Source organism: Kogia breviceps, chromosome 15, assembly GCF_026419965.1.
Source record: "Kogia breviceps isolate mKogBre1 chromosome 15, mKogBre1 haplotype 1, whole genome shotgun sequence".
NCBI lineage: Eukaryota > Metazoa > Chordata > Mammalia > Artiodactyla > Physeteridae > Kogia > Kogia breviceps.
Genome location: NC_081324.1, coordinates 64,533,124 through 64,553,184, shown reverse-complemented (window position 1 = coordinate 64,553,184; position 20,061 = coordinate 64,533,124). Strand labels below are relative to the sequence as shown.

Below are 20,061 nucleotides of genomic sequence, written 5' to 3'. Positions count from 1 at the left end.
CTCGAGGCACGTGCGCCCTGTCCTGCCCAGCCGAGGGCGAGCCTGCCGAGCTGCGGGCGGGGGCGCGCGGGGCGGGGGCGCGCGGTCGGGGCGGGGCGCGGGGCGGGGCGCTCGGCGTGTCCGGGGGCAGGGCCGCGCGCTGATTGGTCGGCGCCGCGCTCCCAGGCCGTTAACGGCGGCGCGGCGGGGCAGCGGCTTCAAAACAAAGGGCAGGCGGCCCGGGGGCGGCGGCGGTGGGCATGCCTCGCGCGCAGCCGGGGAGCCAACGGCCGCAGCGCGTCCCGGGCCGCGCCGGGGCCGCCGGAGAGCCGCGCCCGCGCTGAGCGAGGCCGGGCCGATGGGCGCTGCTGGCCGGGGCGCGGACCGGCGGGCGGCGGTGAGTAGGGCGGGCCCGGCGGGCTCACCGGGCGGTGTCGGCCGGGGGGCGGGGGGCGCGCTGCGGTGGGACCACCTGGGTTCGGCGCGGACCGCGACGCCGGGTCAGGAGCGTTTCCCCGGTTCTCCCTCCTCCCGCCCCTCCCCACCCCGCCCTGGAGAAGGCTCGGGAGGAACCGCCCGCCTGACGGTAACAGGCTTTTCCCCTAAAAGAAAGGTCGTGCCTGGGGAGGGAAATGAGGACAAAAGGGGCCTCCCAGCGTGTTCACGGGAGGGGGGGGCGTTTCAAGTTGCCCACGTGAAGGGCGAGGCCGAAATGCCTCGCACCGCATTCGTTCCCTACTTGTGGCACCGACTGAGCTTCACGGGCGCAGAGCCTGCAGGAGCCTGAGCCTCCTCTCCCGGGCGGGGCCGGCCTCCAACGGGCATCGCCGGGAGTCCAGGTTACGTGCCGAGTTCTGCGTGGGAAAGGGCTGCAGTTCCGTCTTAGATGGACCACGGTGTGGACGACGTTGGCGTCCCCACCCCAAGCTTTTTCTGTGCAGTTGCATTTTTCTTCTGTATGAAACATACACACCTCAACCTGTTGTTTCCTTTGCTAAGAATGTTATTTTTTCCACCCATAACCCTCACTCTCCTGAACTCCTACCCAGGCCTCCTCTCCGGGGATGGCCTTCAGGTGCGTCCCTGAGCAAGCTGCTGCTCTCCCTGCACCTGTGCCTGCTGCGGCCTCCGCTCTGCTCCAAGAGATGGAACACACGTTGGTTGAGCCCCTGCCCCTCCGCGGCAGCTGTGCTTAATCCCGGTGTTGAGTGTTGCGTTCCTGCCTGGGTCCCGCCCGACCCTCGCCGTGGGATCTGGTCTGAGGGGAGCTAACTCAGGCTCTGGGAGCCCCTCCCGCTGCCTCCCCTTGCATTTCAGGGACTAGAGTGTCTTCTGCGTGTGGGAGCCCCTCAGCCAGGACCAGGGGGACACCATCTTAGCACAGCTGTAGCACAAGTCTTGGCCTGTAGTGGGCACTTTAAAAAAGTAACTGAATGATCTTAATTATCAATCTGATTAATCGTCTTTCTGATTTTATTTTTTTAATAAATTTATTTTATTTATTTATTTTTGGCTGCGTTGGGTCTTTGTTGCTGCGCGCGGGCTTTCTATAGCTGTGGCGAGGGGGGCTACTCTTTGTTGCGGTGCGCGGGCTTCTCGCAGTGGCTTGTTGTGGAGCACGGTCTAGGTGTTCAGGCTTCAGTAGTTGTGGCACACAGGCTCAGTAGTTGTGGCTCTTGGGTTCTAGAGTGCAGGCTCAGTAGTTGTGGCGCACGGGCTTAGTTGCTCTGTGGCATGTGGGACCTTCCCGGAACAGGGCTCAAACCCGTGTCCCCTGCATTGGCAGGTGGATTCTTAACCATTGCAGCACCAGAGAAGTCCCCGTCTTTCTGATTTTAAATCAACTTCTTTATTTTGGAAACTTTAGATTTACACAAAAGTTGCAAAGATAGTACAGACAGTCCCAACGTGCCCCACACTCCGTGTCCCCAGTGTTACCATCCCATGTTGTCATGGTACGTTTGCCAAAATTAAAAACTGATAGAGGTATATGCCTTTGACTAAACTCCAGACATTACTTTTTCTGTTTTTGAAGTACTAAAATTTATAACACTCTTTGTTGAGAGCCTTTGACCCCTACCTGCCTTCACCAGGTTCCGCCAGGATCCTCTCAAGGGGCGGGGGTGGTGGGTACAGAGGGCAAGGACTTTCCATGCAGTGTCTTTTTCTCCCTGGTAGGCTGATGAGTGGAACATAGTTTCAAATATGAAGAAGCAGTAGAAGTCTCCTGCTTTAAAACCTTCTCATCTCTCACACTTTATTCGCAAGTCATTTGCTTTTAACTTTTTAGAAAGTAGTTACATCTGCTAATCAGCAAAACCTGCAGGGAGTGGGAATTGTGAGCAGAGAGTTGAGTGAGGGGAGGATGGAGAAAGTTCTGAACCGCAGTGGCTGAGCGTTCCGGAGAGGGCAGTGTGAGTTGGATTCAGGAAAGAAGTCGAGAGAATGAGGTCCAGTCAGCTGCCGGCGGCATCACTCCCGTGATAGTGGCACCGGCACTGCTGAAAGCCTGTCTCCGGTGATGGAGCCAAGCACGTAGTCCACACCTGGGAGGCCTGAGAACCAGGACCAGGGTTCCCCGTCGGGTTTGTGAGGCGTTGAGACAACTTGCCAACCCTCAGCCACTGCAACAGCAACAGCAACCTGACACCTGGTGTGATTCTCGGGTCCTCCGTGGGACTCAACGATTCACCCCCATTTTATAGATTGGGTACCATCTCAGCTTGACGCCCCACAGGCTCTGCGTATGTGGCTTAGTTGGGTCGAGCCCCCTCAGCAGCCTGGCTCCCGCAGCCACACGGCCCCCAGACCCCCAGCACCAGCCCCATTCTGGCTTCTCTCTGCCTCTCTGTTTTTTCCCTTCCCTTCCCCAACACAGGGATGCTTGATTATGTTCCAGTTAGCATGTGGTTAATAAAATGGCATAAGATTCCCAGTGTCTTTCCTCCCACTTCCAGCTGAAGACAGGGCAGCCCTCCCTCTGTCATGCCTGCATCTTCCCTTCTTAGCGAGGAAAAAGGCAATCTCTGCTAGGAGGCATCCCAGGGCCACGGCTGGAAAACTTAGTTAGTGGGAGAAATTAAAAAGAATGTATCACCAGTTCTTAGAAAAGAAAGGCTCAGTGCCAGCGCCCTCCTCAGCAGTCTGGTGGGAGGAGGTGGAGGCAGGCCATGCTGGGGGAATGAGGGGGCTGGTTACGGGGGGACACGGGGGCAGCTGGTGGGGCATGAGGGCAGAGGGGGCTTCATCTGAGGGCACAGGAGGTGTCTGGGAGAACTGAAGGAGTCTTCTCGCCCCTCCCAGCGGATCCAGGGGTCCAGGAAGGCTGAGGTTCCAGAGACGTGGCAAAAAGCTTTTCACCCTGTAATTTAAGTAGGAAGTCCATGTGTGCGAAGAGAAGCTGGTACTGCCCGAAGCAAATTGTACACGTGCTGTTGCTCTTTGATGGACACCTTCCAGGCCCCCTGACGCCTGTGGGCCCATGTGCTGTGTGTGTGTGTTTGTGATCAGTACCTACACTTGGTATCAAAATCAAAAGTTACAAAAAAGTAGATGGTGAAAAGGAAGTGGCGGAGGCCCCACCTTGGAAACAGTTCAGTGCATTTGGCCTGTCCCTCTTTGTGAGACAGGAGATGGTTTCTAATCTCTAGGTATTATAGGCAATGTTGTAACAGCCTTTTCCGGGTTACTTTGCGCAGGGGCCAGGCAGCCTGGAGGGAAATGCCTGGGATGGACCCTGGGCCTGGGGCCTGGGCCTGGGAGCGCCAGTGGGTGCTGCCAGATGGCAGCGATGTCCCAGGTGCCTTTGCCAGTGGGGTTGTCAACTTTTTAAAATCTTTGCCAGCCTGCTAGGTTGTAAGACAGGTACAGTGCGACTTTGGTTTGCATCCGTTTGTGATATTCACACCTGCTGTCTGTAGACACGTGTTTACAGGGGTCCAGGGTGTAGATTCTCAGCTTTGAATCCAGCTGCACAGCTTGCTTACTAGCTCTCGGGGTGTCCGTTTCCCTGTCTGCACGGTGGGACTAATCAGACCACTCGTGTCTTAGGGCTGCTGTTAATTCATGGGATTCTCATAGACCACCAGCAGCCTGGGCCACAAGGCTCTTGGGCACATCGTGATGGTGCTGGATGGGCTGCTCTCTCCTTGCTGGATGGGGCGGGTGTGTGGGCAGCACCTCGGCCTTCTGAGCTGTGTTCTTCCCCGCTGTTGCCAGCGCTGGAGTTTGTGCACCAGCCCCAGGGAGACCTGCTTCCCTGCCTGCTGTGCCTCCATCCCTCCCCGCAGCCAGGTGGGCGAGGCAGGACCAGGAGGACAAGTGAACCCGTACGGGGACGAGAAGCGCCGGGAACCCGCGCCCTCCTGGGAGTGTCAGCTGCTTGCTTGGGTGCTGGTTCTCAGGGCTTGTCTTTGGAAGCGTGGTAACAGCACCATATGGACATGGGCCTGATTTACGCTCTCTTAAAATAAATATCCATGCTTATTTTAGGAGAGAAGCTTCTGGAATCCAGAATGTTGTTTTTGGCCTAAGAACTTACCCCACACTAACATCTTCGTGGGGTGGTGGCTGCTCCCCAAACACAGGGGACACGGCAGCTGCAGTAGAAGTGAGGCACGTGATGCATTTCACCTCAGGTACTAAGGTGGTTCCTGACTTGTCAGCAGGTGTGGTTAGAAGAGCCCGTCTCTGTACTGGTGGCTGGAGAACTTGGCCAGGATATCCCTGCCTCGGGGACTTCCAGCCTGAAAGCCTAGTTAAATCACGACATGCTTCTCTGTGACTGAGATCCAGCCAGGTTTGGCCACTGCTCTGCTAGGACCCCCAGGAGGGCCGTGACAGGGGTGGAGGGCAGGACCCAGATGGCAGGACGCCAGGGTGGGAGGCACACCCAGCCTTTGAAGGGTGACTGTGGGTGCTGAGGATGGGCCCGGGCTCCACAAAGGTGACAGGAGCCCGAGAGTGGGGCTGCTCCGAGGGGAGGGGCATTCATGTCGGCCCCCAGCATGTGGGGGGCATGCACAGAGAAATTCAAAGAAACAGAAACGCTTGGCAAGTTGCCACTTTATTTTATTTGCGGGATCTTAGTTCCCCAACCAGGGACTAAACCCGGGCCCCCTACACTGGGGGACGGAGTCCTAACCTCTGGACTGCCGGGGACGTCTTAAGTTGCCCCTTTATTAGAGTCGCCCCATCAGAGGCCACTCCCATTTAGAAATGAGGGGTGTCCTGCTTTCTAATTATGAGTCAGAGTGGTGTCATTTGTCTAAAGGATGGGCTAAGTGAAGGCCGTTTCTTTAGTCTCTGTTCAGGTTACTGGGAGCCGTGCTTCTGCCACTAATGGGGCCCAGGACTCTGAAGGCCTGAACCACCAGGGATAAGAGAGGAGTTTATTCATTTAAGGGTCCTTTAAATACAAAGAGAAAAACTCAGGTGAAGATACTGAAACAGACAGCATGCGGTTCAGTCAGCACTGCAGTCAGAACAAGCGCTTTCCGTCCTTGCTAAGGCTGGTTTTTCTGTCCTGAGCCGGGATACCCCAGCCTTGGTGAGTCTGAATGACCCTGAAGTGACCACTCCCAGGCCGGCTCCGGCGCAGCACGAGCTTCCCTCTGGCTGCTTCTGGCCTCTGACGTGATGGAGTTCAGGACACACCACCCCAACGTGTGGCACCTAGGCTTCCTGAGTATCTTAAGCTTGAAGGAGTTTGAGAAAACAGCAGAAGGGGGGTGGTCAGAGTGACCTTCTTCCCTGAACCCGGCCATGAAACTCCCCTTTGAGAGGGCCCCCTCCCTGCACCAGAAAGAGAAGGCAGGGAATTGGGGCCGAGAAATCTGTATAAACAAACCTTATCTTGTCTTCCTAGTTACTCCTTCACCATGGACCACCCCAGCCCAAACCCCTCCGGCCTCATCAGTTCTTCACAAACTTATTGATTCGTTGTCTAAAAGGTATAAAAGCTTCCTGCTCCTGTTACTCTGTTAGTTTCATTTTCAGACCCAGCTAGGGACCCTAAGAGGGTCAAGGAAAACTTTCCCCCCACTGCAGACACTTGTAAGATAAGTTCTAGACTCAAAGCTCTCTCCTTGTCTCGCTGGCTCCCTGGCTCATTTGTACACACACATACACCCACCTGGATTGTGATTTGAATTGCATTTAACAATTACTTTGGGGAGGATTCATATATTTACAGTATCTTCCAGTCCTGGTCATGATTTAGCTCTCCATTGATTTAGGTTTTTATTATACCCCTCAGAGATTTCTAATGTTCTCTGTAAAGGTGTTTCCGGTCTTTGAATGTGCTCTTAGATACTTCATTGTTACACTGTTGTATGAGAGTATGTTTTCCCTTTTAAGCCTTTTCTTGACTTAACAGCTGGCAGGGACTTCTGGTACTGTTGAATGGAAGTGGCGGTGTAGAGAGCATCCTGGTTTATTCCTGATGTCAAAGATAATGTTTTCTAAGTTTTACCATTAAGCATGATGTTTGCTGTGAGTGGTTTTGGGATTTTTTTATTTGTTTGGTAGATGCCTCGTAAAAGGTAAGGAAGTTAGTTCTGTTACAATCTTAGTTTGTGTGGAATGTTTTTTAAATTGTGAATGGATGTTAAATTTTTGTTGAATGCTTTTTTTTTTTTTTTTTTTTTGCATCTATTGAGATAAACAGAACAATTGGTGGTAAATTTTTCTGATATTAAATGATCTTGCATTCCTGTGATAAAATCACCTTAATTATATTGTACCATCCTTTAAAATACTGCTAGGCCCTGTTTGGTCATATTACTTAGGATGTTTGCATCTTGGTTTCTTTGAAGAAACTTACAGTGAATTCTTTTTTTTTTTTTTTTTTTTGCACTGCGGGTCTTTCAGGATCTGTTCCCTGACCAGGGGTTGAACCCTGGCCACAGCAGTGAAAGCCCAGAATCCTAACCACTAGGTCACCAGAGAACTCCCCTGAATTCCATTCTTGTACTGCCCTGACCCAGGTTTGGTGTTAAGCTACATCAGATGGTTGGAGAGTGCTTCCCCTTTCTCCTTCCTGAAAGAGTTTGTGTTGGATTGTAATGAATTCTTCCTTGAAGTATGGTGGAGCTCTCCAGGGAAGCTCCTTGCCTGTAGGTGTGTTTGATTTGCATTGATATGTGTGCATATTGGGGGAGGAGACTTTTTACCAGTGATTTGATTTCCTTAATGTTTATAGGATTATTCAGGTTTTCTATTTCTTCTTGAATCATATTTTTAACTTAACGTCTTCCAGGAATTTATCTGTGTGGTTTACATTTTCCAATATATTGACTTAAATTGACCGCAGCACCTCTTCCCCATGAGTCTTGCCCCCAGAAGTCATTTCTGATGGCTGGCTCTGCTGTCAGAGGTTATTAGTCTTTTGCGAGAACGCACATTTGCCTTGTCGATCCCCCCTAGTGGATCCAAGTTTTCCTTTTCTGTTTCAATATTTTTTTCCTATTTCTTTCCCTCCTTATATTTTTGGGGGATTGTTTTCCTGTTACTTCTCAAACTTCTTAAAGATGGGTGTTTAGCTCATTAATTCCACCTGCTTATTTTCTAATAAGAGTCTACATTTCCCTTTAAGTTCTGGTAAGTACCTATTTTGTTATTGTTTAGTTCAAAATATTTTCTAATTTCCATTCTTAGACACATGGGTATATACAAGTACATTTCCTAAATTATAAACATATGAGGATTTTCCTAGTTATACTTTATTATTAATTTCTAATTTAATTGTATTGTGGTCAGAGAATATACTGTGGTTTCAGTCCTTTAATTTGTTGAGATGTGCCGTGTGGTCAACTTTTGTAAATGTATGTGTGCAGTAAATGAGTCTGTGGTTCTTAGATACAGTTTTCTACATGTATTTTAATTCCAGTTTCTTCATCACAATGTACAAATCCTGTATATCTGCCCTCCTTTGTGTTGTTCTACCAGTTAGTGAAAGATGCTGTAAAATATATACTATATTTTATACAAATATATACTATGGATTTATATATACTAAATATACTATAAATATATAAATTACTATGTAAACTATATACTACAATTACTAGTCCTATTTTGATTATAAATTTATTTCTTCAGGTTTTTTCAATTTTTGACTTACATATTTTGAGACTGTGTTATTAGGTAACAAGATTTATGCTTGTTGTTTATCTCCCTGCTGTTTTATCTCATAAAGTTTTTCGATTAAATGTTACTATGTAGGGACTTCCCTGGTGGCGCAGTGGTTGAGAGTCCGCCTGCCGATGCAGGTGACACGGACGGGTTCGTGCCCCGGTCCGGGAAGACCCCACATGCCGCGGAGCAGCTAGGCCCGTGAGCCATGGCCACTGAGCCTGTGTGTCCGGAGCCTGTGCTCCGCAATGGGAGAGGCCACAGCAGTGAGAGGCCCGTGGACCGCAAAAAAAAAAAAAAAAAAAAAACCAAAGAATCCGCCTGCCAATGCAGGGGACATAGGTTTGATCCCTGGTCCAGGAAGATCCCACATACCCCAGAGCAATTAAGCCTGTGCGCCACAACTACTGAAGCCCGCGTGCCACAACTACTGAAGCCTGCACACCTAGAGCCCGTGCTCTGCAACGAGAAGCCACTGCAGTGAGAAGCCGGCGCACCACAACGAAGAGTAGCCCCTGCTCATGGCAACTAGAGAAAGCCTGTGCACAGCAACAGAGACCCAATGTAGCCAAAAATAATTTTTTAAAAATTTAAAAATGTTCCTGTGTAAGCAAAATATGAATATATTTAATATAGTTTTTACTTTATTATTATTTTTCAATATTTGTTTTTATTATTTATTTTGGCTGTGCTGGGTCTTCGTTGCGGCATGCGGGCTTCTTAGTTGCGGCATGAGGGATCTAGTTCCCTGACCAGGGATCGAACCCGGGTCCCCTGCATTGGGAGTGTGGAGTCTTACCCACTGGACCACCAGGGAAGTCCCTTTACTTTTTTATTTAAATATCTTTTTTTTTATCCTTTTGCTACTTTAACTTCTTTTTTTTTGTTAATTTTTATTGAAATATAGTTGATCTACAATGTTGTGTTAGTTTCAGGTATACAGCAAAGTGATTCAGTTATACATATATACATATACTCATTCTTTTTCAGATATTTTTCCTTATATGGGAAAGATTACAGAATATTTAGTAGAGTTCTCTGTGCTATACAGCAGGTCCTTGTTGGTTATCTATTTATATATAGTAGTGTGTGTAAATTAATCCCAAGCTCCTAATTTATCCCTCTCCCCCAACCCCCTGCCCTACCTTTCCCCTTTGGGAACCATAAGTTTGTTTTCTAAGTCTGTGAGTCTGTTTCTGTTTTGTAAATTAGTTCATTTGTATCAAATTTTTAGATTGTACCTGTAAGTGGTATCATATAATATTTATCTTTCTCTGTCTGACTTACTTCACTTAGTATGATCATCTCTAAGTCAGTCCATGTTGCTGCAAGTGGCATTATTTCATTCTTTTTTATGGCTGAGTAATATTCCATTGTAGAAATACACCACATCTTCTTTATCCATTTATCTGTCAATGGACACTTAGGTTGCTTCTGTATCTTGCCTATTGTAAATAGTGCTGCAATGAACATTGGGGTGCATATATATCTTTTCAAAGTATGGTTTTCTTTGGATATTTGCCCAGGAGTGGGATTGCTGGATCATATGGTAGCTCTGTTTTTAGTTTTTAAGGAACCCTCATACTGTTTGCAATAGTGGCTGCACCAATTTACATTCCCACCAACAGTGTAGGAGGGCACCCTTTTCTCCACATCCTCACCAACATTTGTTATTTGTGTTCTTTTTGATGATAGCCATTCTGACGTGTGTGAGGTGATATCTCATTGTGGTTTTGATTTGCATTTTTCTGTTTTAACTTTGTGTGAATCACATACATACAAGATATCCATAAAGCAAATATACTGTTAGCAAATAATTATGATTCATAGGTCTGTGTTGCCACCACCCAGGTTCTAGCCACATCTTTTTATCCTTTCTGCATCCTGTTTAAGGTGTCTCATAAGTAGCATCTAGATAAAGTTTGTTTTCTGTCTAGTTGAAACCTTCAGCTCTAACATTTAGTTCATTTATATTTAATATATGCATTGAAATATTTGGGTTTAAATCTTCCTTCTGTCGTTGTGCTTCCTGTTCTTCCCATGGTGTTTTTCCTCCCTTTCTCACCTCCCGTTACAGGTTTGGAAGTTATACACCTGCTCTTTGTTCTTACAGAAGTTTCATCAAAAATTACGTTTATCCTTGATGTACCAGAATCTACATTTAATCCATATGTGGGTCTTCTTTTTTGGACAGTACCCAGACTCTGGGAGTCATTGGTCTGCGCCTTCACCCTGGCTTCTCCTGCTCACATACCATGAGTGGATCTCTTCAAAGTTCCGTGAGACGCTGCTGCTCTGCCCACCTGCACATTGAGCATTTTCTTTACTCACCATTCTGCCTTCTTTTAGAGTCTGAAGTTTAGACTTTAGTGGGGTTTTTTGTTTTGTTTTTCTGTCTGAATCATATCCTTGAATTTCCTTTAGAGATATTTTGCAGAAGTCAAACTTTCTAGTTGTCTGCAAATGTCATTTCCTGAATTCTTTTTATTTATTTATTTATTTATGGCTGTGTTGGGTCTTCGTTGCTGCACGCAGGCTTTCTCTAGTTGCGTCAAGCAGGGGCTGCTCTTCATTCCATTGTGTGGGCTTCTCACTGAGGTGGCTTCTCATTGCGGAGAGCATGGACTCTAGGCGTGCAGGCTTCAGTAGTTGTGGCTCACGGGCTCTAGACTGCAGGCTCAGTAGTTGTGGCACATGGGCCTAGTTGCTCTGCGGCATGTGGGATCTTCCCAGACAAGGGCTCGAACCTGTGTCCCCTGCATTGGCAGGCGGATTCTTAACCACTGTGCCACCAGGGAAGCCCCCATTTCCTGAATTCTTGAAAGATACTTTCACTGCATGTAGAATTCTGGGATAGCAGGTTTTATCTTTCAGGACTTTACAGGTACCTTCCCCTACTGCCTTCTGGGTTCCACTGTTTTACTTGGGAAGTTGCTGTTGAAAGATAATTTTCCCTTCCCTTGTGGATGCTTCTAAGACTTTTTTTCTTTTTTCTTTGGTGTTCTGCAGTTTCACTATTATGTGATCAGGTGTGGCTTTTTTATTTATCTTGCTTGGGATTGTTGGACTTGTCTGTGGATTAGTATCTTTCTTCAGTTTTGGAATCGCCTCCTCATCTCCTCACATAGTACCTCTGCCCCATTTTCCTCTCACTTTACCTTCTGTAAATCCACACACATCTGTGCTTTTGCTGTCAGACCCAAGAAGTCACTGCCAAATCCAACATCATGAAGATTGTTCCCTACATTTTCTTCTAAGGGTCTTATAGTTTTAGTTTTTACGTTTAGTTCCTTGATCCATTTTGAGTGCAATTTTGTATATGGTGTGAGGCAGGGGTCCACCTTCATTCTTTCACATGTCAATATCTTGTTTTCCCACACCATTTGTTGAAAAGACTGTTCTTTCCACATTGAATGGTTGTGACACCCTTGTTGAAAATCACTTGACTATATATGTGAGGGTTTACTTCTGGACTGATATGTAATTTCTCAGAGATTAATACTGGATCCATCACACACATATTCATAAATGTCATGGTGCTTTGAGTCGCCAGTTCCATTGTTTGGGACAAGATGTATCCAGTGCTGCTGGCCTCACTCAGATGGGAGTCGTGTTGGCTGCTGTTTCTTTCACGTTTTCTGAAGCCACACGATATAAGATGTATTTGGGCAAAAGTTATCTCAAATTATTTATGTGTAAAAGTAGTTCACCTGCCACTTGCAACTAAATTTAGAATGGCTATGCTGTGACTAGCTATTAGTATTTTTATGTACTCATATTACTATTGAAGTATTAGATCTTTAATGTCTAGGCCTGCCCTCCCCTTCTTTACAACAGGCTTCCTAAACACTTTTTGTGTTTCATTCTGTGACCCTCTGCTCTGTGTTGACTTGTTGACAGGTTGTGGCGTTTTTCTCTCACCCCAGCTGTGTGGACAGAGCCACACGCCCTCTGAACAACAACGGCTCTTGCGTGCATGTTCCAGTGTTTCTTCTGTCAGAGAGCCCAGCAGAGCTGCAGCTCCTCCCGTGCCAGCCCTGAGCTGAGCCAGGAGTGCCCAGCAGAAATGGTGAAGATGACAAGGTCCAAAACTTTCCAAGCGTATCTGCCAAACTGCCACCGAACGTACAGTTGTGTCCACTGCAGGGCCCACCTGGCCAATCACGATGAGCTGATCTCCAAGGCAAGTATCTGTCAAGAACTTGGTAGGCTGCCCTCAGCCATGGTCACTGAGCCTAAGTGTAGACAAATACTGAACCACCCCATGGCCTCCTGGGTTTGCTGGGCCCAGAATGTCTGGAGCCTTGTGGACGGCACTGAGGGAAATCCTGTGTGTGTGAGTGAGGGCAGCTACATCATGGTCTTGGCCGTGGTCTTTGCCGAGTGGTGGGTTTTAGGGGCCAGGCCACAGGCCTCTGAAGATCCCACAGTAAGATGAGTCAGTGACTTGTCAGAGCAGTTAAATTCATGTAAAGCAGAGGACATGGACAGTACAAAATAAGTCTGGAAAATCTGTGGAAATAGTTTCATAATAAGAGAATTAAGAAAGTTTTAAAACTCAAAATAGTTAAGAAGAGAAGAGGGTGCCTTGGGGGAAATTGGATCTTTCAGGAAAGAGCCTGGGAGGGAAGCTCTGCCAGGGCCGCGGCGCTGTGGTGGCCACGAGCAGCCCCTGGGGGCGAAGAGGGCAGGACCCGCTTCATTGCCTTGAACTCTTGACTAGCAGTTTGTCCTGTTTATAACCAACCACTTGGGAACATTTAAAACAATCCCTCGGGAGACAGTGACTGTCCTCCCTCCCCGCGCTTGTGGGTCGCGACCCCCACCCATCCTCTGAGTCTGCCTCCCTGGGCAGGAGGCTTCTGCTCCTTTGAAAACAGTCATCAAGAAGTTTCTGGAATCCATGCTTAGGCCTCTTGTTTTCAGGCAGTTAGAAGAACGTCTCTGTACTTGTGGTAAAGGACGTGACAGGGTCTTTTTTTGGGGTGGGGTGGGCGGGGACACAACATGCGGGATCTTAGTTCCCTGGCCAGGGATGGAACCCGTGCCCCGTGTAGTGGAAGTGCAGAGTCCTAACCACTGGGCCACCAGGGAAGTCCTGGGTCCATCATCTTAAGGGAAAGCTGTCAGAAAAGGTGGTGTCTGTGCCATCACTGCTTCTGTGGCCCCTCTGTATGTCCAGAAGCTTCAGTGGAAGGGCAGCCCCTCAGCACCAGCTTCGGAGGCAGAGCTGCTCTGGGGCCTCCAGATCGGCCGTGTAGCTCAGGTGCTGCTCTGGCCACACGGTAGGGGGAGTGGGTTGTTAGTGTCCAAAAGGAATTTGAGGTGCTTCTTTCAAAGGACCCCAAAGCCAGTAGTAAGCTGTTCTTTAAAATAATCAAGCACAGAGGCCCTCTGGGTGGAGCCGCCCCGACGTGGCCTCGCGTTCCAGCTGGTGATGAATGGCGTCACTTCCATCTGACCACGACGAAGCCTTTAACCCCTCTTTCTTCTTTGCAGTCCTTTCAGGGAAGTCAGGGACGAGCCTACCTCTTCAACTCTGTGTGAGTATCACTGCCGTGGCCTCGCCAGTGCCACGTATGCCACCAGGCCCCATGTGCTGCTTCCGAGAGCCCGCCAGTGCTCGCTGCCATCGAGGGCTCGGGAAAGCAGATGCTTTTTTCCCAGGCTGGGTGTGGTTTGTTTCCCACTGGGGTAGATCTTGATTTCCACTGAGACAGCAGGACTGTGGACCCCTCCCCACGGCCTGTCCCATCCTGGATTCTCGGGGGGAGGCAAGAAGTTGTTCCTTCTCATCAAAGGTGGGGGGAGTCAGGAAGGACACCTTGTGTTCTGGGAATAGCTGGTGGGGGCGGAACTGTGGGCCCGGGGCCCCATGAGGGTCCCAGCGCCTCCTCCCCACAGGGTGAACGTGGGCTGCGGCCCTGCGGAGGAGCGGGTCCTTCTCACCGGCCTGCATGCCGTGGCGGACATCTACTGTGAGAACTGCAAGACCACACTCGGGTGGAAATACGTGAGTGACCGCGGGTCCGCTGTAATAAAGAACACATTCCCAGTGGAAACAAAACATGCCAGGAAGCAGGATAGGTGCTGCCAGTCAAGGAACACGTTTTAAAACTGCACCTTTGAGAGTCCATGGACTGGGGGAGGGAGGGATGGTCACCAGCCAGGTGGGAGGTGGGGGACTGGACATGACCCTGCAGTTGTGCTCACAGCAGACCCCTCGGGTCCCCACCCCCAGGCCCTGCCTAGGCCCTGTGCCCTGGTCCTGTCCCACACACCACCCACCCCCAGACTCCAGCATGGGGCGGGGGGGCCCTGTGTCTGGACCATTGCATCCCTCACCCCCGAGAAGGGCCTTCCCCTTCCCCTTCCTCAGTGACCCTGAGGACTTCACTCCCCTGTACCTGGAGTCCCGGGAAGGAGGCCTTTGCTTGGCTTCCCTTCCCAAACTGCCCTGCGTGTGGTCGGTGCTCAGTAACAAACTTGAATCAGTAGTTCCCGACAAGTTTCAGCATCACTCTGCGAGTCCAGGCCAGACCTGCCCTGCTCCTGAGGGCTGGTCACCCAGATAGCCACCCCTCCCCCGCCCTGGACCACATGGCACAAGGGGCATCTGGGGAGACGTGATACTGCAGTTATTTTCTTTGCGAAGTGTAAAATGAAGTTGAAAAACAAAACTGATTCTGTCCTGAAACCTTGTCTCTCTCTTTTCAAGGAACACGCCTTTGAGAGCAGTCAGAAATATAAGGAAGGAAAATTTATCATTGAGCTTGCTCACATGATCAAAGACAATGGTTGGGAGTAAAGTGAAAACTTCCTGTTCTCTTGAATACGATTTTGTGAAAGAGACGGTAAAAGTAATGGAAACACAGGCACATCTGATGGCAGTGTTTCTTGAACTCGAGCCTCACAGGCGGCCTCTCCAGGCCAATCCCCTGGGTAAGGCGTCCCTCCGATCTGTGTCTTCTTCAATAACACGGTTATTTCTGAAAAGTTTCAATGACCTTTTTCTAATTTCTCAAGATGTAGAGAAAGACCTAACCAACTGGTGACTTATCCATCCAGTTAACACCTTCTTTAACCAATGCCTTTAAGATAGTTTGGCTGTGCTTTCGTGTTTGATAGAAAACCAGACCGAAGCCCCAAAGCCTACAGGGAGGTCTCTTCGGAGAGCCAGCTTCCCCTCGTTTGGAGAGAAGGTACGGTAACCACTTCTCCCCGATTCGCGGAACAACACGGTTGGTTATTCTTCTCGCAGATGAGCCGTGAGGGCAGTGCTTACTTAGGACTCAGAAATCTATGAATCTATGCACCCAAGGGTGTTTTTTTAGCCTTGTTCACAAACAGGCCACCAGTGATAACATTTTAGATAAGCTATAAATAGAGAAATGTGTCTTACGGAACATGTTGTTTATTTAAGCCAGTAGCTTCCTTATCTCACGGGCAGAGACTGTCTCAGGCCAGTGTGCAGGCGCAGGCCCACGGGGGCTCCAGGTCAGGCGCTGGGCGGCTGGTCCATGGAGTTAAGAATGGAACGCGCTGGACCAAGGGAAATCAGGTTTCCTTTTCTACTCTGATGTACTTGAAGAAAAAGAATTATTTTTTGCATATTTGAAAGAGGCCAGAGCAGGCTAAGCTTCCAAATTTAACATTTGCCAGATAGTTTTAAAATTTTTTTGGAAAAGGTTACAGTTGGAAGACAGGTTTAAACTTTGCAGTGAAGATGTTTGGTTTGCTCAGCAGGTCCCTGTGCCTCCCTGGTTCTGTCCTGTGGGCCAACACAGGCAGGGCCCAGCAGCCTCCCGAGTCCTGTATTTCTAGCACAGGTTCAAGTTCTGACTCACCGTGCCTATGCAGGGAGTGGGCACCACCCACGGGTTTTGGCCACTTTGCGGAGAATGGAGGCCAAAAGGCATTCCCACAACAGTTTTCGTTTTCAGTGTTCTACCTGGCTCTGGCCAGTGGGCCCAGCCTGCCACTGGGCGTCTGGGGGCCTTCAGTGTGGTCACCGGGGCATGAGACTCCTGGGACCCCAGTGCCGAGGGTCAGAGAGAGGACTGAGGGAGGGGGGAAGAGAGGAGGGCACAGGCTGGCTCCCAAACTCCTTCAGACGAGGTTAGTCTTATGGCCACAAGCACGAGCTGGCTGGGGACAGAGAGGGACTGGCTGCCAGTTGGTAGGTGGCCCTCCCCTGACCCCCACCTCCCCTGACCCCCAGCCACTCACCTGGGCTTCCTTTTGACACTATCTCTGCCTGGACCTGCAGCCTGGATTGTGGGGAGTGCCCTGCTTGCGGGGTCGTCCACGAGGGTGCCCAGCGGGCTTGGATGCATCTCAAGTTGCCAAGGAAGTGCTTGGCGCGGCGCAGGCCTCCACTGCAGGCACTCTGCCGCCTCCCAAGCTGGGCCCCGGGCCAGGTCCTCAGTGCCCCGTGAAGGCCCGGCCAGCATCTTCCCTGAGACATGAGTACGAATCCCTGAGACCCCACCTGAGCCAGCGGCTTCTCAGCCAGGCCTCCTCCCCAAGCTTCAGCCTGTGGCCCAGCTGCTTCTCCAAAAGATGCTTCCTGATGCTGAGGAACCTCCTAAAATTCCTCTGTATACACTCAACTTATATTTAGAGCTTTTGTATGTTCTGGGCACAGTTACTGCTCCTTTGCTCTGAGCACTTGGTTTTGTGCCGTCTCTGTGGTGGCATCGAAGTGTTTTTACCAGTCAGTGGTCCATGATGACTTTTGTATTTTTGTAGCTGACACCAACAAAGACTCTTAACACTTTTCTTGTTAGTCTTCTGCAAAATCCGAGCTCCTTTTGAAACCAAATGAACTGACTGTGAGCAGCTTCGAGGATGGACACTCACGAGACCACAACCAGATGCGCTGGTCAAGTGCTGGAATGCACCACCCTTTTAAATTCCTAAACAGTAAATATCACCCTGTGACTTTTATTTATTTAAGATATTTTTTTCCTTGCTAAGAGTGGGAGGTGATGCCAGGATTATAAATGCATTTAAGTTAAACTATGTAATGTCTTCTGCACAGTACATATATATAGTATTTTTATACCTTAACGCTTACTCTTGATGGCATCTGTCAGATATTAGGAGGGATCAGAAATGGGAATTGTTTAAAAAGTCCTTTAATTTACCTGATAACCTCATCAGGGAATTAACAAAATCTGAATGTTTTTAATGTCTAAAAAACTACAATTTAAGCTCAAAACGACCTACAGAAATGTAAACCCTCATTTGTCAAAGGCTCTGGGCAGGCCTGTCCTCTGCTGTGGGTGGCGCTGTGGGGCTGCAGCCCAGGGTGGCCGGCCGGCCTTCCCTCAAGGAAGTTGGGCATGGCTGCCAGACAGACGGATGGACAGAAGCCCAGGCCAGCCCGAAGGTTTGCCCCTCAAGCAGGATTGCCAAGCTCACGTGCACAGGCTTCCTCTGGCCCCATGTCCGGCTCTCCGTCCTGTCTGTGTGAGGTTTAAAAATAAAGCTTCCAACATCCAGTGTCTCCTAGTTAGCAGCATCATGGATCTCGTGGCCTGACGAGGTAGCCAAGGAGCTGCTGAGGGCAGAGCCCCCAATCCGGGGGTCCAGGAGCCCTAGGCAAGCATCACCACGTGACCCACAAGGGCACTTACGCTGGCTGTCACCAGGCCCGGCCACCTCCTCCCCGTGACCCCAGCTCCCGGAGACAGCAGGGGCGTGTAAGCCCCTCAATGGTAAGAGGGTTGGGAAGACGTGAGGGACAGCAGCCTGGCCCAAGGCATTGGGGGAGTGGGAAGGTCACAGTAGAGTCCAGGTCCCAGCTGACAGTCATGGGCAGGGGCCTCGGAGGACGGGCTGCATGGCGGGTCTGTGCGCAGGGAAGGCGCCGCCATCCATGGGGACCGGCACACAAGGCTCGGAGGAGGCAGGTGAGACGGGCCCCAGGGCTCAGAAGCAGAGATGCGGAAAAAGCCACAGTACCTTCTAGAAGTAAAAGAGCTGTTGGCACTCACTGAGGTGAGGTTTCGGGTGAGGCAGGAAAGCAGAGAAATGGGACCAGAGCCCAAGGGGGTGGTGGCCTTGCTGACCCGAGGACACAGGTGCTGAGAGTAGGGGAGGGCAACGATGACCCCCTTGGCCTCGCAGTGGGAGCAGACAGGTCCTGGGAGGAGGCAGCTGTCCCTGAGCTTCCACGGGAGCTTCTGGAAGCCGAGGGAGCAGTGTCACAGGAGAACTGTGGGATGGAGGGCATGGAAAGGGCAGGCTTTGAAGATCTTCAGTAGAAAGAGACATCCCCCAGCAGGTCCCCAGGTCGTGTGTGAGCACGACCAGGCCAGGCCCTGAGGCTGGAGAGGAGTTGGTGTTGGGGGCCGGGGGGCAGTGGGGAACGGGATGACGGACACCAGCTCCCAAGGCCTCTGCTCGCCCTTTGCCAGGAACAGTGGGAGCCAGCTGGCTTCACCCTCCTGATTGAGGCAGAGGAGCAGACATGGAGACAGGGCCAGGCCATCCTACCCAGGGAGAGAAGAGGTGGCCCATGGACTCCCAAGGCCAGGAAAGAGGACCCAGACCAATAGACCAGAGCTTTATTGAGTCGCAGCTCAAAGGGCAGACAACTCTGGGACACAGTCCAAGTCCCTACCAGAATCCAGAGCGGCCAGCCTGCTGCTACCACGAGCTGAAGTCCCCAAAACCTCGGCTGGGCTTTTTCTTGGCCACGGGGACAGCTGCACTGGTGGAGGGTTCTTCCTCTGCTACCCGTTTCCTGGGGAGAGAAGCAGCAGACGAGAGCTGCCATGTGGGTACCAGGCCCTGAGCTGGGAGCCCCGACCCCTCCTCCTTCACCCTGCACCAAGGCGCCCCCAGCAGCTAGCTCATGGCACGATCCCGTGCCCCCGGCTGCCCACCCCCTGGCGGTAAGTGCAGGGAGAGCACCGTGGAGACTCACGTGACCACCGGGCTGATGTACTTGCCCACCCCCTGGCGGTACGTCTGGCGGCCCTGGCTCCCCTGCTGGGGCTGGCTGTTCTTGGCTGCGCTCTCCAGGGCCGCTGCCTCCAGCCGCGTCTTCTTCCGCTCCTCAGCAATCTGTGGCAGGCAGGGGAGTGTCTGGCCTGGAGCCCTTGGGACGGGTGGGGCTCCTGGGGACAGAACGGGCCCTGAGTGCCCTCCTCACCTTGGCATCGGCTTCCTCGTAGGGGTCCACAAACACTGTGGTGGAGTCTATGCGAATCTCCTCCTGGTGGGGGCGGGAGGGGGTGAGCAGAGCCAGCACAGGCCCCCAGCCCGCCTAGGGCCCACCCAGTGCCAAGCCTGAGGAGCAGCACCCATGTTCCCAGACACATACCTTAGGGCGGTCAGTTTTGGGGTCACTCTCCACATTCTCCATGGCCGTCAGCGTGTCAAAGCCTCCAACAACCCTGCAGCAGAGCAATGGGGCACCTGAGAATATGCCCAGGGCAGGGCACCCCCAAAGGCCATGTCCCTGAGCAGGCCAGGGGCACAGAGTGGCTCCAAAACAAACCAGTAGGACCCAGAGATAAGGGGCGGGGTCCCCAGGCCTGGCTGGTGGCCAAGTCCAGCTGGCTGCCAGCTCTGTTAACAAAGATTGATCAGGACCCGTCCACACTCATAATGTCTGTAGCTGATTTTGTGCTACGACCAGAGCAGGGGTGTGACAGAGACCATAAAGCCACAGAGCTGGAAATACCATCTGGGCCTTCACAGGATGGGTGCCGAGCCCCAGACAGGAGATGGGGAGAGAGACAGGATGTGGCCCAGCTTTAAGATTCGGGACCATTCAAGGGAGAGCCTGAGGGGATCAGGCAGGGCGCTGGGTAGGCCACTGGGGCGAGTCTCAGGTCCAGAGGGCCCAGCTCCCTGCCCACCCCCATCTCCCACCAGAGAAGCCCCAAGCCGCAACTTGTGCAGAGACACAGACGGGGCAAGTGGGAGCAGGTC

The 20,061-nt window shown here is 51.0% G+C and overlaps 2 protein-coding genes across 3 annotated transcripts in view; one reads left to right on the top strand and one right to left on the bottom strand.

Annotated features, from left to right (window-relative positions):
• The first annotated feature begins 300 nt into the window (after window positions 1–300).
• YPEL1 (yippee like 1) lies at window positions 301–17,618 on the top strand. Its single transcript, XM_067015752.1, has 5 exons — window positions 301–376; window positions 12,013–12,295; window positions 13,612–13,655; window positions 14,017–14,125; window positions 14,831–17,618. Exons 2-5 carry the CDS (start codon window positions 12,089–12,091, stop codon window positions 14,918–14,920), a joined length of 450 nt encoding a protein of 149 aa, XP_066871853.1. The 5' UTR covers window positions 301–376; window positions 12,013–12,088; the 3' UTR covers window positions 14,921–17,618.
• The window catches only part of PPIL2 (peptidylprolyl isomerase like 2), a 24,064-nt gene continuing 21,239 nt past the window's right edge, over window positions 17,237–20,061 (bottom strand). Inside the window, exons 17-22 of one of the 2 annotated variants that reach the window (XR_010837020.1) lie at window positions 19,448–19,520; window positions 19,277–19,339; window positions 19,049–19,188; window positions 18,743–18,865; window positions 18,189–18,334; window positions 17,237–18,084 (exon numbers count right to left, since the gene is read on the bottom strand). Coding sequence is in view for 1 of the 2 variants with exons in the window: in XM_059041162.2 (XP_058897145.1) it covers window positions 18,769–18,865; window positions 19,049–19,188; window positions 19,277–19,339; window positions 19,448–19,520 (373 nt within the window). In the remaining variant the exon portion in view is untranslated. Of the gene's footprint in view, window positions 18,085–18,188; window positions 18,335–18,671; window positions 18,866–19,048; window positions 19,189–19,276; window positions 19,340–19,447; window positions 19,521–20,061 lie in introns of those variants that run through there. The other variant, XM_059041162.2, reaches the window with a different exon arrangement.

What these genes read in the sequence shown, in the direction of transcription:
- YPEL1 (XM_067015752.1), top strand. Translation starts at nt 12,089, where the DNA reads ATGTTCCAGTGTTTCTTCTGTCAGAGAGCCCAGCAGAGCTGCAGCTCC. An exon ending in ACGATGAGCTGATCTCCAAG is followed by an intron (nt 12,296 to 13,611) that starts GCAAGTATCTGT and finishes TCTTCTTTGCAG; the next exon opens with TCCTTTCAGGGAAGTCAGGG. An exon ending in CCACACTCGGGTGGAAATAC is followed by an intron (nt 14,126 to 14,830) that starts GTGAGTGACCGC and finishes TCTCTTTTCAAG; the next exon opens with GAACACGCCTTTGAGAGCAG.